The sequence below is a fragment of the Balaenoptera musculus genome, chromosome 1 (assembly GCF_009873245.2).
Source record: "Balaenoptera musculus isolate JJ_BM4_2016_0621 chromosome 1, mBalMus1.pri.v3, whole genome shotgun sequence".
NCBI lineage: Eukaryota > Metazoa > Chordata > Mammalia > Artiodactyla > Balaenopteridae > Balaenoptera > Balaenoptera musculus.
In genome coordinates this window covers 164,198,972-164,220,071 of record NC_045785.1, presented here as the reverse complement: position 1 = coordinate 164,220,071, position 21,100 = coordinate 164,198,972, and the positions used below count along the sequence as shown (strand labels likewise).

At 36.2% G+C, this 21,100-nt stretch overlaps 1 protein-coding gene across 4 annotated transcripts in view; it reads right to left on the bottom strand.

Moving 5' to 3' along the window:
* Positions 1–2,206: 2,206 nt before the first annotated feature.
* The window catches only part of TAF1A (TATA-box binding protein associated factor, RNA polymerase I subunit A), a 33,656-nt gene continuing 14,762 nt past the window's right edge, over positions 2,207–21,100 (bottom strand). For 3 of the 4 annotated variants that reach the window (XM_036829461.1, XM_036829471.1, XM_036829481.1), the window contains exons 5-11: positions 20,864–21,062; positions 15,680–15,810; positions 14,779–14,937; positions 8,098–8,164; positions 6,854–6,977; positions 5,184–5,338; positions 2,207–2,688 (exon numbers count right to left, since the gene is read on the bottom strand). In XM_036829461.1, coding sequence (XP_036685356.1) covers positions 2,576–2,688; positions 5,184–5,338; positions 6,854–6,977; positions 8,098–8,164; positions 14,779–14,937; positions 15,680–15,810; positions 20,864–21,062 — 948 coding nt within the window. In that variant the 3' untranslated portion in view covers positions 2,207–2,575. The remainder of the gene's footprint in view (positions 2,689–5,183; positions 5,339–6,853; positions 6,978–8,097; positions 8,165–14,778; positions 14,938–15,679; positions 15,811–20,863; positions 21,063–21,100) is intronic. The other variant, XM_036829488.1, reaches the window with a different exon arrangement.

Sequence of the window (21,100 nt, the reverse complement as noted above, 5' to 3'; positions counted from 1 at the left end):
AAACATTTAGGGTCACGCTTTAGGTGACTGCAAAAGATGGCAAGAAAATTTAGGTGTTCTGAATTACATCCCAGATTTTTCTCATTCCATCATGATGCATAAAAATATTTTTTTAAAAGAAAGTACACGGACTTCCCTGGTGGTCCAGTGGGTAAGACTCTGCGCTCCCAATGCAGGCGGCCCAGGTTCGATCCCTGGTCGGGGAACTAGATCCCACATGCGTGCCGCAACTGAGTCCACATGCCGCAACTAAGAAGCCCGCATATGGCAACTAAAGATCCCGCGTGCCTCAACTAAGACCCAGCACAACCAAAATAAATAAATAAATATTAAAATAAATAAAAATAAAAAAGAAAGTACAGCAATCAATTTTACTTGTCTCCATCCTGTAGGTAAAGAAACAATGAAAGCTTATGATAAACCCAGGATTCAAACCTAACAGTCTCCTGAGGCCCTACCCTTGGCAGAAATTCACCAAGATTATTACTGCCTATGGGACAGGCGTGCTCAGTCCATAACTTTCATAAATTTTCATTCAGTTCTACTCAATATTTAATAAGCCAGAAATTCTGTTAGGTGTTGGTGATATGGAGATTATTAAGGCTAGGTAATATACAACTGAGAAAGACAGATGTACAAAGACTATTAAACAATGTGGTGATTTCACAAGAGGCTGTATGGGGAGGGATCAGTGAGGACACAGAGAGGGAACCTTCCATGCCCAGGAGAAAGGATGGGTGATGGATCCCCTCTATTCTTTTTCCTGCTCCCTAGCTCAGGGCGCTGCAGGTTATAAACATGACTAAACTGGAAGGCAGTACACATAGCACAGACAGAGTGTGACCTTTGGAACCACACTGATCGGATTATAGTCCTAGAGCCAGCACCTACCAGCCGTGACCCTGGGCAAGTTACTTAATCTCTGAGGACACCACTTTCTTTCTTGTTAAGATAGGGATAATTCATAGGACTGCAGTGATGAGATGATGAAATGTAAAGCCCAACGTGCTTGATAAATTTTAGCCATTATGACTCATGAAACTAGCTTTAATCTTAGTGGGCTTAAAAAAATTTCACAGTTGAAAAAAATTTCACATTGCTCTTATTGTGCTATTATATACGAACATTTGATAACCATATCTACTCATTTATCCTTCATTCTCACCTCCATCCTGCTAGGGATCATGAGAATTCATAAATCCTATTTTAGAGTTTTTGACTATAGGTTTCAGGGAGTAGATGCCCTGACGATCTTGGCTTAGGCTTTGAGATTTTGTCCACATCCTCTGGGACTTTCACCCTTATAGTGTTGCTCTTATACGGAACTCCTTTACCACCCAAGCATGGACTCCCAGTGGTGAAGCCGGCCCTATTCATTGGTAGTTTTCACTTGCTTTACTTTGGTTCTGTGGGGCACCTACTTGTTTCACACAAATATTATAAAGTTGGGTAGTTACTTGTTGATAGTCATTTATTTACGAAGTATAAAATATCGAATTATTGACAAAGCATAATTTGTCCCCTAATTTTCTGACAGATGGTTTGAAATTGGTAGGAATATAAGCCAATGGGGAAAACGTGTGGTTTGCCATCTTAATATCGGACTTGCTCTAAAGTTAGGGAGCCTTCATGGAACTCAAATACTAGTTATCTGAACAGTAAATGTATATGAGCCAAGACAGTTTTCAAGAAGCACTTACTCCACCAGTTACCACAACATATTATAAAGCTCAGCTGATATTCCAGGAAAGTTCTTCTTGGCTTCTGAGCGAAGCTTTCCCAGTGGGCTTCCTGTATGACCCTGGGACACTATTTCTCCACTGTCCAGCTACCTACTGCTGCACTGCATTCTGGTTTCCAAGAGAAAGGAGAGGGACACAGTAGTTCTAGAGCATGTCTTAGATTGCTGTGCCAGGCAAACATGCAAACCAACAAAGCTGGAATCCTTTAAAGTTAGGCCAGTGCCAGCTAAAAGCAACCAGGCCCCTCTACCCTCTCTGACCCAAATGAGTCCTCCAGAGTCAAAGGTAGCTCTCTACCAGAGATCACTTAACCCCACACTGCCATGTCTTACTACCAAAAAGAGAAAGAGGAGTTCTTTTCTAAATCCTTCTCTGTTTCCTCAACAGAACTCATCACCAATATATTCTTCATGGTGGTAAACCTAACATGGACCATTGAGCATGTAAAAGAATACACACGTTCATTTAACAGCCCCACAAGTTATATTTTATTACACAATTATCAGAGGCAAATTATCTGCAAACAGCAATAACTGCTGTAGAGCAATATGCTCTGATTAAACAAATATATTTTTATTTGAAGATTATTCCTTAATAAATGTTACATTTAACAGTACAAAAAAAAGAAAAAATATATTTACAAAGAGCAAAGGCAATGAGACGGTTTCTCTAGCTATAATGGATAGTAAAAGAAAATATAAAAAAATATAAAAATAACCTTTTCATAGCCAAATAAGCTACCTTCTTAAAATACCAAATAAATAAATACATTTAAAGCTATCAACTGAGTTACTACTCTGTAGCTATTAATCTGAAGTAACTAAAATTCAGTATCAGAGTCCTGGATTTACAATGCTGTATTTTTTCACTGATTTCTTCATCTGCTTAATTTTCTTCTTTAAGACTTGATGATCTTGTTTTGAAATATTCCGAAAATATCTACAATCTAAGAAACAAAACAAGGCAAAATAAACAGAAAGTTTTAATACTTATCATCAAATTCTTCAAGTATATTTCTACATTTTAAAAATTTTGCTTCAACTCTGGCATACTGATGATTATAAAAGTAGACGGATTTGTATTACCTACACCAATATGTCTAAGCCCATTCTCAGAGCTGTCACCAATGAAATGTACTGCTTCCTACATACAAAAATATTTCTGATCCATCATAATTAAAGCATATACTTTAGCTTGTTTTCTACCTTCCCTCCTAAACCTTAGTTAAGGTGATATGCATATTATATATATATTCATATATTAAATGAGCCTTCTCCAGAAGCAAACTACTAGAGCTTCCTTCTCAATGATAAGTTGGTAAGAGAGCCAAAGACACATCTATGACAATAAGGAAGTTCTCTGTAGAAAACCCTGATGTGAAGAATTAGAATAAACAAATCATAGGTTAGAAGAGATCAAAAATTTAATCTAGCCATTCCCGCCATCTAGCAGGCAGCTGGATGGTGATCATGCAGATGTGCCAAAGGTGCCAATGGTGCTCATCACAAGTTCTACCTGCTTTTCATAGTCTTACAAAGCTAAGAGGATCACTAGTTAAGTATTTCAGAGACATGAATCAAATTCCTGTAAGAAAAATGTAAGCTGGATATTATAAGAGATTTTCTCTATTTAATAAATGAGACCATAAAAAAATAGGAAAATTAATTTTATTACAGTCTCAGCTTGCATTTATTCATATTCTCTGGGAAATTGCTAGAATATATATTGTACCTAGAGTAACAATTTTATTATCCCTGAAAATAGTAGGTGAGAACTGCTAGTATTTTATTAGCTGGGAAGCAGTGGTGTGTGTGGTGTTAATATAATACTTTGTGTTGCTAAACACATCTACCACTTCAGCAAAAACAAAATACTTTGTACACAGATTTCTGCTTCTGTCTAGAATACAGAAAACTGGAAAAAACTCTGCTACCAATCTCACACAGAGAAAAAGCCAAATAAACTACCATTCCTAACTTCAAGCCCACCGAGCTACAGTCACAGGGCAGCCAAGCAGCCTGAAGCGCTGGGAGGAAAGGCCCCTCCAAGGAGAAGCGGGCCTGGTTCACCCTGAGCAGAGCATGGGAGGAAGGGCAGCCACGGCACCCTACTCCAAGCACAAAGCAAAGGGAGGCCACGACGAAAATTCGAATCCCAGGATGTGATGAGGGTAACCAGATCAAGAACAAAACCCAGCACAACTCCCAATAGACTGACTCAACCCCCATACTAACACCCGGAAAGAAGAAAAGGTGAGCCCATTCTCAGACATTTTATGCCTGATATTCGCAGGATACCTCAGAATGTATAAAGCACTTTGATGTGATGTTTGTGTGATGCTTACAGCAATCCTGTAAGCAAACGGGGCAGGTGTTACACTGCCCATCTCAAACAGAAGGCTCCCAAAGGTTAACTGCTTGACCTAAGTGACCTGGCAAGTAAGGGACAGAATTGGAAAGTTAACCCAGGTCTTCAGACCCCACTCAAACACAGGTACCTTTTGATATCTGTACCAGAAACCTCTATACTCATGAAGTAGAAAGTCACAATCCAAATCACATTTGTTTCTTGTCATCAGTACATCAGAGAGAAATTTTTAAAACTACTTTCATGTTTACTAATCCCTTTCCTCCCATAAAATCAGTATTTTACTAATCTTAGTAACCATCTGAAACATTAACTGAGAATACTAATTCCAAATCAATACAAATTATATCTAAACCGACCTGAAGAATCTCTTTAGGATACTTTAAACTCCCTGGCCACACACTGCTTACTCATGGCCACTGTGAGGTCACTTTCTTCATCTCTGGACACGTTCTGTGGCAGTCTCATTTCAGTACTGGCTACCTTTCTATATTTCAGTGGTACAAAGCAGGTAAGCGTTTTAACAGCCAAGATATTCCCCAAAGAAAAGACCAATTTCCCTTTCTTTTAAGAGGACTTTTAAGTAAGTTAATAGGAGGTATTTTTTTTTTTCTTTTCTGAAGGGAAGAAAATGTCTCATCCTTACAGCAACAGGTAAGTAAATATAAATAACAAAGCTGTCATAAAAAAATGAGGTCAATAAAGAATATTTTTTTATGTCTAATATAGTAGACAAACTCAGTAAACTTTCTCTACAGCACAGCCAAATGGTCATTTGCTGTGAAAACGGTGCATCCTTTATCTTAATGGCCCCTAAAGATACTCAAGTTAGAGCATAAAAACCAATGACGATGAACAATATGAAATCACTGTTTCTAATCCATGGAAATTCACTACAAGCAGATCACCTGGCCCGAATTCAGTATTCATTTTTCCACTCAGCAGTTATTTTTCCAGCATCTAATACCCTTAGATACTGTTTAGGTAAACTCTAATATGAATGAATGGTCACGCTTTGTAATTTCAGAATCACCTGAAAGCTATGGCTAGATAAAAAGAAAACAAAACATGTACCTTTTCCTAACAATAACCCAGCTACCAAAGCTTTCTCACAAGCCAAAGCTTTATCTTCCTTCCAATCACTTTTTGCCCGAAAGTAGCTGAAGTGAAAGCTTGGCCACCAGTTTTTCCTGGAGTTCCACTCTTCTTGAACCCAGGCAAGATGACTCCTGGAAAAGAAAAATGTTAAAAGGGAAGGTCACTGATGAAGACAGACCTATAGTGTCAGAATCTGAACTTAAGTAGGGTCTGTGGAAAGATGACAAGGAAGATGTTTCCAAACTAGCTTCTGAGTATGGCCATGGCATAGCACACGCATGAAAGCAAATCCTTTTTCGTTCTCTTTGATCTCCACGTCCCATTTTCCATTTAATGAAAGAGCCAGTTCAGTACAGCACAGCAGTTAACAGCACAGACTCTAAGGTCAAAATCTCAGATTCAAATCCCAGATCCTCCATCTACTATCTATGTGATCTTCGGCAAGTTGCTTAATTTCTCTGAGCCTCAATTTCCTTGAGGATATTAATGGTGCCCATCTCGTAGCATTGTTATTAGTATTAAACTGGTCCACAGTATAGCAAGTGTCATATAAAGCTCTTTGCATGCTGTCTGGTACAAAGTAAATTTTCAACAAATGTTAGCTATTGTTATTTATTTCTTAAAAGTTACTTTAAAACCTTACTTTAAAATTATATGCTACAAAGAATTACTATCCAAATTGAGATGGCATTATTATACAAACACAGGAACAAATAGGTTTGACAGCTGAACCCAGGCAATGCTAAGTATTCATCAATAATTTAATAGACAAAGACTTACTTAGTACCTATTTGCCCCTGTGGCAAAACTTCTAGAGGTTTAAAAAGTGAGCAGCACATTTCTCTGCCTTCAAGAACCCTGGGGTTAGTAAGGGTTTGTACAGTGCTTTAGATCTGGAAAGTGGTTTACAGTGAGTACATCAACATATCACACCAAAAATACTTCCTAATCAAGACTGTTCTAAGGTCGAGTCAGGTCTGAAGCCTGAAGCAAGTTCCCACTGATAATGAATTTCCTAAGCAACTAAAATGGATATAATAAATCAATGAAATTTAATTTTTTGTGATATCTTTTATTCTCTCACACGCAAGGTAAAAATGACAAGGGCCGCTCCTTTTCTTTTGCTCAAAATGTGGCACTGATGATTATTTTGATCAGAGGGATAGCTTTAGATACCCAGCTCACAAGGGACTTAATAAATATTTGCTGAATGAATAACCGTGACGATTTTATGAGGTCCTAAAAAAACCCACTGAAAATGACTGAGAACAGTTGGGAGAAAAGCTGCTTCCCATGTGATCTTACAAGTTGATGACACAAATCACAAACAGCTTTACAAAGAATCTAGTGAAGAGTGGAGGTGACCCCTTCTGGTCCCTATTTCCAATTAGAAAGCACAAACTTAGCTCTTAGCAGAGTAGTGGTAAGGGCTGTTACCCATTTTGATAGACAAAAAATCTGGATAGAATTTTTTATGTTTTACTTGTGACTTCTTATTTCCTGTTCTTCTGACGTACTCAGAAAAAAACAGCTGAAGGCACAGTTCAAGAAATCCAAAAACATAAACAAAGAACTTTATTAGCTAAAATATTATAAAACATTATTTATGCTGATCCAGTAATAAACACTGTATGTTTCTTACTTACCCCATTAAAGTCTGTCTGAGATATTTTGCCAAATATTTCCAGGCAGTTATATTTTTAGTGCATCCAGCAAAATCTAAGACTCCAAATAATACCTCCAACCCCAGTTTATGGTGTTCTTCGTTTTCTGCAATGGTCACAACAGCTAGAGTTTACAGAAAGCACTGAAGAGCGCAAAGCTAAAAGATTATATTCCACTGATAAAGTATCACAGAATCATAAGCCTTCTAGTTTGATTAACAGTTTAAAACAATTCATTGTGATCATACTCTCCTGTGATGAATCTGAAGAATTCGATAATTTAGTCCACATTAATGAAGGCAGGGTGGTGAGTCTGATCTCTATATGGTTTATACTACTGAGAACATTACTTAAGGTACTGGCCCTATTTGGGCATTTTATATATGTTCTCTTCTATTAGGAGAAGAACCGAGGTAGTCCCAGTACCTACTGGACTTATTAACAAGCGGATTTCCTATGAAGAATTATGTTCTTTTCTATACTGAGCTGAACCCTAGTAAAGATTAAAATGAGCTGAATCATATAAATTGAAGCCGTTTTTCTTTTGCAACCATTGCCTAAATTCTATAGAAGAGGTCAGCACACTTTTTCTGTAAAGGGCCAGACACTATATAAGTTTTGCAAGCCTTACAGGCTGTCATAACTACTCAACACTACTGTCGTAGGGCAAAAGCAGCCAAAGACTGCTTTTATATTTATGCATATAAATAAATGGACATGGCTGTGCTCCAACAGAACTTGATTTATAGAAACAGGCAAGAGGGGACTTCCCTGGTGGTGCAGTGATTAAGAATCCGCCTGCCAACGCAGGGGACACGGGTTCTACCCCTGGTCCAGGAAGATCACACATGCCACGGAGCAACTAAACCCGTGCACCACAACTACTGAGCCTGAGCTCTAGAGCCTGCGAGCCACAACTACTGAAGCCCGCGCGCCTAGAGCCCATGCTCCACAACAAGAGAAGCCACCGCAATGAGAAGCCCACGCACCGCAACCAAGAGTAGTCCCCAGTCGGCCCAACTAGAGAAGGCCCGGGTGCAGCAACGAAGACCCAACGCAGAAAGAAAGAAAGAAAGAAAAGAAGGAAAGGAAGGAAGGAAGAAAAGAAAGAAATATTAAAAAAAAAAACAAAAACAGGCAAGAGGTGGATCCGGCCCATAGCCACAGTCTGCTGAGCCCCAGTCTACAGCTTGTCTGCACAAAGAGATTTAAAACAAACTACTTACCTGACTTTCTCAGTAATCTATGGAATTCTAACATCAGTTTATGAGATGGTACAATCTGATACAAAATCTGGAAGAAAGGATAATCTTGTAATTTTTACACATTCGAAAGGCGTTTCTCTAATTTCAGCTTACTTTCAAATAAAGTTCTTACTATCTAATATGCCCTCAGTAAAGGAATCAAGGATTTAAAAGATACTTTGCTTTTATCCAGTTCAATTTTGGTATAGAAAGGTGTTCTAGGTAAAGCTATTTAAAAAAAAAAAATCCCTCCTAGTAACAAGATAGTTGGTTGGGAGGGTGGGGGGATGTGGATAGACGGAGACTTTTTATTTTCTCTATACTTATACTGTTTACCACACTTAAAAACTTAATTTCTTTTCAGTAGCCAGGACTGAGGAAAAAAATAAAGAAAAAGAGAATCAATATCACATAGGAAAGAGATTTAATATTTATTGATCACAAAAGGTCACAGAATATACAAAACAAAACCCAAAAAAGGCAAGGCTAGTTATCTTGGGAGATTGTATTCAGGAACACAGTACATTAAGAGTATTCAAGTCAATATTTAAAAATATCTTTTTACACAATAGGGAGAAGTTAAAGGTTTTTCTTTCTAAAAATAGGATGGACAATTTTTATGAATATGCAAAAAATAGGATTGAAAGTATATTTCTCACTTAAACACATTTAATATTAGAGATGAATTTATTCTGTCTGCTGCTGAGGTAATTTAACCTTACACTGAAATAATTTCCCACAAAATGAAAAGTAAATTTGTTAATTTCTCTTAATAGTTTTTAAATTAGAGATCAATCAACATGATCAATATACCAATATCAGAGAGTATTATTAAAACTCAGTTTTTACAAAATCACATTTTTTTTTTGATTTAGGGAATTCTGTACATGGTTCAATTCACTTAGATTTTTAAAAAATATTTTATTGAAATATAACATATGTACTAGAAAGGTACACAAATCATGAGTGTGCCATTCAATAAACTTTCACAAGTTATACACATTCACATAATCAGCACCCAGATCAAAAGACAGAACACTATCAGAACTCTGGAAGTCTTTCATCAGTTTTGTAAAATTCTTAGCCATTGACTCATTAAATATTGTCTTTGCCTGTTTGTTTGCTTCTGAACCCCGTTCTCTCTCTCCTTTCCCTGGGCTCCAATTACAAGTAGTTCAGACCTTTCACCGAGTCCTTTGTACACTCTTTTCCACACTTTTTATCCTTTTTGCTCTTCCTTCTTTAGCCTGATTTTCTACACAGTTCATTAACTCTCTCTTCTGCTATGTTCAATCTATTTAAACCCATTTATTGAGTTAATTTCAAATATTGTATTTTTCAAAAGGAAAACCGGAATTTCTCTAAATCTATCTTGTCTTGAAGATAAGTGCTGAATACAGTTATTTTCTGTTCCATTTTTTAAAGTCTTTTCAAAACACCATTAATGATTGACAACCTGAGTGAAGTTCAGCATCTTGCTTTTGTTGTAACTGTCCTTAGTATTTTCTTGCACAAATGGGTAAAGAGAAATCTTGGAGAGTAAAATTAAAATAGCAACTTTAAAAGTATATTATGCAGTTTGCAAGTAAGACTGTGGAACTGATATAAAGATAGACATATAAATCAATGGAACAGAATTCAGTGTCCAGAAATAAACCATATATATCCATGATCAATTAATTTTTGACAGTGGTGCCAAGACAATTCAATGGGAGTATGAAAATTCCTTTCAACAAACAGTGCTGGGACAACTGGATATCCACATGGCAAAAGAATGAAGCTAGACCACTACATCACACCACATACAAAAATTAACTCAAAATAGATCAAAGACCTAAAGGTAAAAACTAAAATTATAAAACTCTGAAGAAAACCTAGGTGTAAATATGTGTTACCTTAGATTAGGCAATAGTTTCATAGATATGACACAACTAAAGCACAAGCAACCAAAGTAAGAACACTAAATTGGACTTTATCAAAATGAATCATTTTTGTGCTTCAAAGAACACTATCAAGGGAACTCCCTGGTGGTCCAGTGGTTAGGACTCGGCACTTTCACTGCCGAGGGCCCGGGTTCAATCCCTCGTGGGGGAACTAAGATCCCGCAAGCCGCACCACTCAGCCAAAAAAAAAAAATAAACCATTATCAAGAAAGATAAAGATAACCCACAGAAAGGAAGAAAACAGAAAATAGTTGCAGATCATATATCTGATAAGGGTCTAGTATTCAGAATATATATAAAGAACTCTTACATCTCAACAACAAAAAGATAAGCAACCCAATTAAAAAATGGGCAAAGGAATATTTCTCCAAAGAACATAAACGAATAGCCCATAAGCACATGAAAAGTTGGTCAACATCACTATAGTCATTAGGGAAATGCAAATCAAAACCACAATGAGATACTACTTTCCATCTACTAGGATGGCCATAATAATAATAATAATACAGTAACAAATATGAGCGAGGATGTGGAGTAATTAAAACCCTCATGCATTGCTGGTGAGAACATAAAACTGTGCAGCTCCTTAGCAAAACAGCTTGGCAATTCCTCAAAAAGTAAAACAAAGTTAGCATATTCTGGTGATTCAACTCCAAGGTATGCATACCCTTTCAATTCAAGACAATTGAAAACATATGTCCCACAAAAAGTTTTACACAAAAGTTCACAGAAGTATTATAATAGCTGAAAAGTAAAAACAACCCAAATGTCTATCAATTGGTTAACGGATAAACAAATGTTGTATATTCATACAGTGGAATAATATTGAGACATAAAAAGGAATGAAGTATTGACACATGCTACAAAATGGATGAACTTAAAAATATGCTAAGGGAAAGAAACCAGTCACAAAAGGCCACATATTGTATGACTCCATTTATATGAAATGTCCAGAATAGACAAATCTATAGAGACAGAAAGTAGATTAGTGGTTACCTAGGGTTTGGGTGGAGAGGGTGGGTGTGGGCTAATGGGTACGGTGTTTCTTTGGAGGGTCATTAAATGTTCTATAATAGATTATGATAATGGTTGCACAACACTGTACATATACTAAAAAAAATTGGATTGTGCACTTAAAACAGTGAATTTTATGTTATATAAATTCTATCTCAAAAAAGCTGTTAAGAAAATGTAAAGTGCCTTGAATCAAGAATAAACCAGATTTTCTTTAAAAACATTTTTTTAAGTATTATGCAGTAAAACAAAGCCTGTTGAAAACTTTATAAAATGTACAGTTTCCACATCTGAAGGTTTGATAATGTCAATTTTGATGACTATACAAGTACAGATTAGAGCTAACTGACTTTTTAAAAGGAAGATTGGTAGAAAAGGATTTTTCTCAGTCATTTGTGTAGGCTGAAAAGGACCTTTCTTTTTCTTATTCCTCTAAAATATGATTAGAAACTGACCATGAAATATATAAAGAACTCCTAAATTCAATAACAAAAAAATGAAACACCTAATTCAAAAAAAGGATGTAAACAGACATTTCTCCAAAGAAGGTACACAAATAACCACTAAGCACATGAAAAGATGCTCAACATCACTACCATCAGGAAAATGCAAATCAAAATAAAAATGAGATACCACTGCTTCGTACATCTCAGGAGACCTATTATCAATTTCTTAAAAAAGGAAAGTAGCAAAGTGTTGGTGAGGATGTGGAGAAATTTAAACCCTCGTGCACTGCTGGTGGGAATGTAAAATGGTACAGCTGCTATGGAGACAGCTTGATGGTTCCTCAAAAGGTTAAACAAAGAAGTATCATATGATCCAGCAATTCCACTCCTAGGTATATACTTAAAATAACTGAAAGCAGGGACTCAGACACGTACTGTACACCAATGCTCATAGTGGAGTTACCCACAAGAGCCAAAAACTGAAAACAACCCAAATGTCTACCAAGAGATGAATGGATAAATAAAATGTGGAATATATTTATATAATATATATATAATATTCCATTATATATACATAATGGAATATTATTCAGGCTTAAAAAGGAAGGAAATTCTGATACATGTTATAACATGGATGAATCTTGAAAACATTATGAAATAAGACATAAAAGGACAAATACTGTATGATTCTACTTAGATGAGGTTCCTAGAACGAGCAAATTTATAAAGAGACAGAGTAGAATAGAGGTTGCTGTATGCCTGAAACTAACACAATATTGTAAATCAATTATACTTCAATATATTAAAAAAAAAAGTAGAATAGAGGTTACTAGGGGTTGGGGGAGCCGTATTGTTTAATGGATACAGAGTTTCTGTTTGTGATGATGAAAAAGTTCAGGAAGTAGACAGTGGTGATGGTTGCACAAAATTGTGAATGTACTTAATGGCAATGCCATTAAAATGTGCACTTGAGGGACTTCCCTGGCGGTTCAGTGGTTCAGACTTCGAGCTTCCAATGCAGGGGGCGCAGGTTCGATCCCTGGTCAGGGAACTAAGATCCCAGATGCCACATAGCGCGGCCAAAAAAAAAGAAAAAATGTGCACTTGAAAATGGTTAAAATGGTAAATTTCATATTACATATATTTTACCACAATAAAAAAAAATTTTAAGGAATACCATATACAGTGACAATCCCAAACTTGAAACACTTAGGGGTAAATTTAACAAAATATATACACTAAAAACTACAAAACATTTCAGAGAGAAATAAAATACTTAAATTAATGGAGAGACATACCATGTTCACAGTTTGGAAATCTCAGTATTAGTAAGATGTCTATTCTCTCAAAATTGATCTACAGATTCAAAATCCCAACAAGATATTTTTGTAGCAATTGACAAGCTGATTTTAAAATGTACATGAAAAGTCAAAGGACCTAGAGAAGCTAAAAGCAATTTTGAAAAAGGACAAATTTGTATGACTTTCATGACATGATTCCAAGACTCGCTGTAAAGCTACAGTAGTCATGATGTGCAGTATTGGTATACGGATGGAAATACACATTACTAGAACACAATAGAGTCTATATGCATGGTCAATTGATTTTCAACCAAGTTACCAATGTAATTCAACAGGGAAAGGATAGTCTTTTCAATGACCCTTACCTCACACTACACAAAAAAATTAGCTCAAAATCTGTCACAGACCTAAACATAAAACTGTAACACTTCTCAAAAAAAAAACACAGAAGAGAAGCTTCATTATCTTGGAGTAGGCAAAGATTTCTTGGACAAAAAATACTAACTGTAAAAGAAAAATGAGTAAATTGTACTTAATCAAAATTAGAAATTTCTGCTCTTTGAAAGATACTGTAAAGAAAAGAAAAAGGCAAGCCACAGACTGGGAGAACATATTTACCATCCATATACCTGACAAAGGACTTGTACCCAGATTATATAAAAAAACTTCCAGGGCTTCCCTGGTGGCGCAGTGGTTGAGAATCTGCCTGCCAATGCAGGGGACACGGGTTCGAGCCCTGGTCTGGGAAGATCCCACATGCCACGGAGCGACTGGGCCCGTGAGCCACAACTGCTGAGCCTGCGCATCTGGAGCCTGTGCTCCGCAACAAGAGAGGCCGCAACAGTGAGAGGCCTGCACACCGCGATGAAGAGTGACCCCCGCTTGCCGCAACTAGAGAAAGCCCTCGCACAGAAACGAAGACCCAACACAGCCATAAATAAATAATTAATTTAAAAAAAAATGGTACCCGTTCTCACAATTTAAAAAAAAGCAAAGAACAAAAACAAAACAAAACAAAAAAAGCTTCCAAATCAATAAGAAGACAAATAAGAGAAACTGAACTTTCATACTTTGATGGTGGGAATGTCAATGGTGTAGTCACCTCAGAAAACAGTTGGGCAGTTTCTTAAGTTAAACATATACCTTCCAGCAATTCCACTCTTAGGTAACTACCAAAGAAAAATGAAAATATATGTGCACACAAAAACTTGTACATGAATGTTCACAGTGGTATTCATAATAGCCAAAGAGTGAAAATAACCCAAATGTCCATCAAGAAGTGAATGTATAAAAATGGAATAATACTCAGCAGTAATAAGGAATAAATTATTGATACAATAATATGGATAAATCTCAAAAACATTCTACTGAGCAAGAAAATCCAGACCGAAAGAAAAAAAAAAGAGTACATACTGTCAGATTTCATTTATATGAAATTCTAGAAAAGATAAAACTAATCTATAGTGACAGAAAGCAGATCAGTGACTGCCTGGGGCCAAGAGTACATGAGCGGCTTGGTTGCAAAGGGAAATGAGGGACTTTGTAGGGTGATGGAAATGTTCAATATCTTGATTATTATAGTGTTACATGGATGCATATATTTGTTAAAATGCATCCCAGTGTACATTTAAAATATCTGTTTTATTGTATGTAAGTTAAATTTCAATAAAGATGATATCCTAAAAAAAAAAAAAGCAATGCAGAACTTTCCAACCAGGGTGACAAACAGTTTCTGAAATACTGATCCTCTCCCCTCCGTCTCACTTGGGCAGAAGATGGGGGAATGGTAGTGATGGGGGGGTCTGCCGGGAGCCTGAAGCCTCCTGTCTTTACCTCAGTGTACCATACATACACTGTCATTTTCTCTGGATGCTATAACATGAAGTTGGAAAGCAGTGACCTAAGAATGTCTTAAAGTAGATCCCAACCCTGTTCAAACACCAACAAAAAATTCTCTACCTTAAGTACACTTATCAGTTTCTCTCTTGGTGCCTTCTCTCTCTTTAAAAAGTTGTATAAGTAGATATGAGCATTTGGATTTGATGGGAACTTTTCATCATAGGCGTAATTGGTAAGCACCTCTCGGGCTCCATCTTGATCCCCATAGAATTCCAGCATCTATATAAAATAAGTCATGATATCTTAGCTAAATTCTGTAAGATAGCTATATGAAATATCATGTACAACTTAACTTTATTGATGAGCACAAAAAAATTCATACAACTGAAAAACAGCATTTTATAGGGAACAATAGTGATGCCAGTTTTTGCTTCCACCAGCATATGTTACAACCTCCATAGAACACAGAAGATCATAAAAAAGGCCTACATGGTTTCCCATTTTTCTCTTATCATATTTTGTTACTGAAAAATGCAGCAACTTCAACATAAGAAGTGTTCCTATGAGAAATAAAGTCTTCAAACGATGCAACTAACCTCAGTGCCCTACATAACTTCAGCCACAAAAGGAGTGCATAAGGAATTATAATTCCTTTCCTTTCATTCCTTCCCATCCTGACACAGGAATTTCCAGATTCACTAGCATACGGTTGCAGAGATTATCTTTGGACAACATAATTATCACTTTAGCACTAATGAAACTTTCAAAAAGCAAGGGACTTCAGCATCCATGGATACTGAGGGACTACTGTATTTGGCCATGACACATTATCCAGTGGTGAAAATAAACACAGTAACGTTTACAGTATATTGGTAAAATAAACAAAAGTTATTCAGACCAAAAAAAAGCATCATATTCTTTTTATTTTTAAACAATTTTCTCCATTAGTTCCTTTCTGATCAATAAAGATTAAGCTTATAACAAAATGAAACTAATAAAACCTTATGAAAAGTTTACTTACCTCTACATAACTCTTCACAAAAGGGTCCCAAACTCCAGGAATTTGAATCAATGCACAAAGGTTTATAGATGTCTTCCAGCTGTGGTTGAGCATATTCTGGGATGCTGTGTTGTAAGCATAATCATCCTCATCTGTCCAAAGACAAAAGATTTTTTAAAGTATTCAGTACCGAGAACTTCCGCAGAATCAGTAATCAATAAACTACCCACAAGAAAAGCTCAGACCCTGATGGCTTCACTGGTGAATTCTAACAAGCACTTCAAGTATAGTACTAATTCATCACAAACTCTCCCCCTAAAAAAAGGACAGCAAGAAAACACTTCTGATCTATAAGATCAGAATCATCCTGATACCAAAACCAGACAAAGATGACACAAGAAAATTACAGACCAATATCTCTTATAAGTATAGATGCAAAAATTCTCAACAAAATACTAGCAAACTGAATCTAGCAACACATAAAGTGGGATCTATTCCGGGAATGCAAGGTTGTTTAACATCTGAAATCAATTAATACAATATTTCAAATCAATAGAAAAATGACAAAAAACTCATAACCATCTCAATTGTTGCAGAAAAAGCATTTGACAAAATTCAATAACCTTTCATGATAAAAACACTGAACATCTAGGAAAAGAAGGAAGTTCTTCAATCTGATAAAGGGCATCTTATGAAAAACCCACAACTAATATCAGAATTGATGGTGAATGACTGCAGGCAAGAGAGAATGTCCTCTCTTGCAACTTCTATTCAACATTATAATGGAGGTTCTAGGCAGGGCAATTTAACAAGAAAACAATACAAACAACGTCCAGATTGGAAAGGAAGAAGTAAAACTATCTCTACTTGCAGATGACATGATCTTGTACACAGAAAATCCTAAGAATACACTAAAAGCTTATTATAACTAATAAATGAGTTGAAAGTTGCATAATATAAAATCAACACACAATAATCAATTGTATATCTATATACTTGCAGTGAACAATCCAAAAATGAAATTAGGAAAATAATGCCATTTACAATAGCATCAAAAACGATAAACTACTTAGGTATGAATTTTACAAAAGAGACATAAAATTATAGTCTGAAAAGTAGTATTGTTCAAGGAAATTAAAGAAGACCTAAATAAATGGAAAGACATCCTGTGTTCATGGGTTGGAAGATTTATTAAATTAATCTATAGCTTTAATGCAATTCTTATCAAAGTCCCAGCTGGCTTGTTTGCATAAATTGACAAGCTGATCCTATAATCCATATGGAAATGCAAGGGACCAGGAATAGCCAAAACAATCTTTAAAAAGAACAAATTTGGAGGATTCACACTGTGACCTCAAAAGTTACTATAAAGCTACAGTAACTAAGACTGTGATATGGACATAAATATGGATATATATAGATCAATGGAAGAGAATTTAGAGTCCATAAATAAAAATTCATATATGGGCAACTGATTTTTGATAAGGGTACCAAGACAATTCAGTGGGAAAATAATAGCCTTTTCAATAAATATGTTGGAACAACTGAATACCCACATGCAAGATAAAGTTGAACCCCTACCTACCTCACGTGATATAAAAAAATTAACTCAAAATGAATTTTAGAAAAACAACTGTAAAACTATATAACTCTCAGAAGAAAACGTAAGTCTAAATCTTTGTGATCTTGGAGTAGGCAAAGGTTTCTTGGATGCGACAACAAAAGCACAAGCAACAAAAGAAAAAACAAACTAAACTTCATCAAAATTAAAACCTTTTGTGACTCAAAAAACACCATTAAGAAAGTAAAAAAGATAACCCACAGAATAGAAAAAAAAACATTTCCAAATCCTACACCTATCTGAAAAGGGACTTGTACCTAGAATATATAAAGAACTCTTATAACTCAATAATAAAATAATAAGTAATTCAATTAAAATAGGAGAAAATGATCTGAATGCAAATTTCTCCAAAGATGATATACAAATGGCCCACAAGCACATGAAAAGATGCTCAACATTATTAGCCTCTAGGGAAATGCAAATCAAAACCACAAGATACTACTTCACACCCAGTAGGATAGCTGTATCAAAGACAGATAATGGCAAGTGTTGGGAAGGACGTGGAGAAATTAGTACCCTCCTCATACACTGCTGGTAGGAATGGAAAATGGCACAGCTGCTTTGGAAAACAGTCCAGAGGTCCCTCAAAAGTTCACAGCAACATTATTCAAAATAGTCAAAAAGTGGAAAACAACCCAAATGTCCATCACCCGATAATGGATACATAAACATGGTATATCCATACAATGGAATATTAATAAATAAAATAAATAAAAAGGAATGAAGTGCCATTACATGCTACAATGTGTGTGAACCTTTAAAAACATTAGGCTAAGTGAAAGAAGTCAGTAACAAAGAAGTCAGTCCTACATATTTTAGGACTCTATTTGTATGAACTGTACAGAATAGACAGATCTCTAGAGACAAAAAGTAGTTTAGTGGTTGCCTAGGACAGGAGGAACTGGGGAGAGTCGAGAGTTACTGCTAATGGCTACAGCGTTGCTTTTTGGGGTGATAAAAGTGTTCTAAAATTGATTGTGGTAACCGATGCACAACTATGAATATTCCACAAACCACTGAATTTATACTTTAAGTGGGTGAACCATATTAAGAATCAGATCTCAATTCTCAATAAAGCTGTTGTTCTTAAAAAAAACATGAGATTACCACACCCAATAAATTGGGTGACATGAAAACTCTGACAATAACAAACAATGAGGAGAAGACAGACAAAAGAAAGCCCAAATCAGACTACTAGTGGAATATAAATTGTTAACCACTTTGGAAAGAGTTCAGCCTGTTATACAGTAAAGCTGAAGACATACATACTCTGTGACAACAATTCTACTCCTAGAAATACACACATATGTGTATCACTACACATGCCCAAGAATTTCAAAGCAGCATTAATTATAATAGCCCCAAACTATTAACAACCTAAATGGCCATCAATATATAGAAGGAATAAATAAATTGCATGAATATCATACAATGTATGGTTTTACAACAATAAAAATGAACAAACTAGAGCTAATTCAACTGTATGAACACATATTAAATGCTGAACAAAATATGCAAGGCCCCAAAAGAATATATACAGTGTGAATCCAAATATGACACTGAGATATAGGCAGAACTAAATTACAGATACATACTTGAGTGGTAAAAGTATTTGAAGAAAACAAGGGAGTAGTTACCCTTGAAGTCAGGACAGTCTTCTTGAGACACTGGGAGGAAGTGCGATTAGGCACACGTGGGGAACTTTTAGGGGGTCAGCCATGTTGTGCTCCCTAATCTGGGTGCAGTTACACGGATGTCTGCTTTATAATTATCCATTCTACCAGACATTTGTTTTACACACTGTTTCGGGATATATTTCACAATCTTAAAGGTTTAAAAGGAGAATCAGTCTTTCGAAAGCAACAGCTGATAGAAGCACAAGACACTTTTTGGTACCAGTGCCACTTTTTGGCCAAAAAAGTAGCCCCCACCCCCAAACAGGGATTGGTATTCTCTTCCCAGTGGATCAATTGAATAAATATCAATATGAACCTGGAAGTGAAGTGGTAACAGGAAAGTAGGTATGAAATGATATAAAAAAAAATGGTTAAGAAAGAAAGGCAGATCCCTGAGTAAGTACAAGTTAGGTATGGATTTACCATGGAAGGGGATTCCCAGCCACCAAGTGCCTCAAAGCCAACGAGCACAGGCCACAGCAGCAAGGAAAAATCCCAAACCAGCTCTAAGCATACATTCACATGTTCCATTCTTATGAGTTGGTTATACAAAACTAGTCCTAACTTTTTTTCTCATTAAACAGACACATGAGATTAAAGACCATCTAAAGAGCGCCACATATTATCCCATCTTTATCTCTTGTTGCTACAGAAGAGTGTCAGCTGCAGAAGGTACTGAATTATCTATCCATGGCAGTGATGGTGTAAATGCCACATTCCAACTGCTTTAATCATCATATATTTGCTTGAGTTCTACTTAAAGTGTAAGAAGAAAAGTAAATACTGACTTTAAAGCTTACCTAAATCAGTATCAGCAAGCCTTTACGGCAGGCATTATGGCACGGTTAGCAAAAGAAATAGAGGACAGATATATGACCTCAAAAGATTGATGAATCTAGACAGGGAGATACAACACAAAACACACATGAAAAAACTTAGAATGATTAAAAAGCAAGAGGTGAAGAGCCAAATGATATAGGCTGAACATGCAGCTGATACGTTAGACTTAAGGTAAAAGAAGGCAGGGTCTAATGAGTCTTGAAGCGCAGATGGCATTCTAGAGGAGGAGAATGCACAAAGGCCTCACAATATTATCATGATGAAGACAGCATTTCAGAAGTGTCTTGGGGGAGATCAAAGATGGGAAACAGGAAGGGAATTTTGAGATTAGTGAACCCACATGCCCAGAGACCAAGGAAATACTATCACATAAGGACAGTAAGGAAACACTGCTTAACACAAATGATGTGATAAATGTCAGAACTGAGATTTGGGTGGAGGATGTGAAAATAGAAAGGAAGGGGTCAATCCTAGAGGAGTTATGGAGAAAAACTATACAAGGGGAAAAAAGTACAGAGAATCACACTGCTCCAAAGAACAGAAATTTAGGGACAGGAGAGGATGACATCACCACGGAAAGTCAGTTTGAGAAGAACACATAGTCAATTTTTGGGGTGGTCAGTAAATCAAGAAAACTGTCTGTTCTGACCTTTATACAGAAGTGAAACAACATTATCTTGCCCTACTCTTTAAACGTATTTTCCTAAGAAACAACATAATGAAACAAACTAAACTCCACTGTAAACACAGAGGAAATAATGCTTCTTATATGCAATAATGCCTGCTGAAGAAAATTTGTAACCTATCTTGGAAATCATGTTTAAGAAAGCAGTGAATCTAAAATGGTCATGAACTTAATCTATAAATCACCTAATTGATGTCTGAAAAGTTTTTTTAAATATCAGAAATTTTATAAAGGATGATCAAGAATTTTACATCCACAGAAATGTCTGTTCTCTGTACTATCTGGATAAAGCCTGGCTTGGAAGTAGGGGAATTAGATTACTCCTCCAGACCCCTTCTGTCCCTCTGAGTCAGTCTTACTACTTATCACTCATATTCACTCACCAAGCTGAGACAATTCCATCTTCTTTTTAGACCAAATATAATACTGCAAAAGCCCTTTATAGGCCTGAATAAGGTTGATTAACACTTCCTGAGAAGATGACTTTTCACCATATCGCCATGTCTCTGCCTGGCTGAGATTTCTGTTCGCATCCTCAAGCATACCATGATGCAGAAGGTATAATGCATGTTGTAAGGAGATCTGCAACAGTAAGAAAAAGCCCACCGTCATATAGGTCA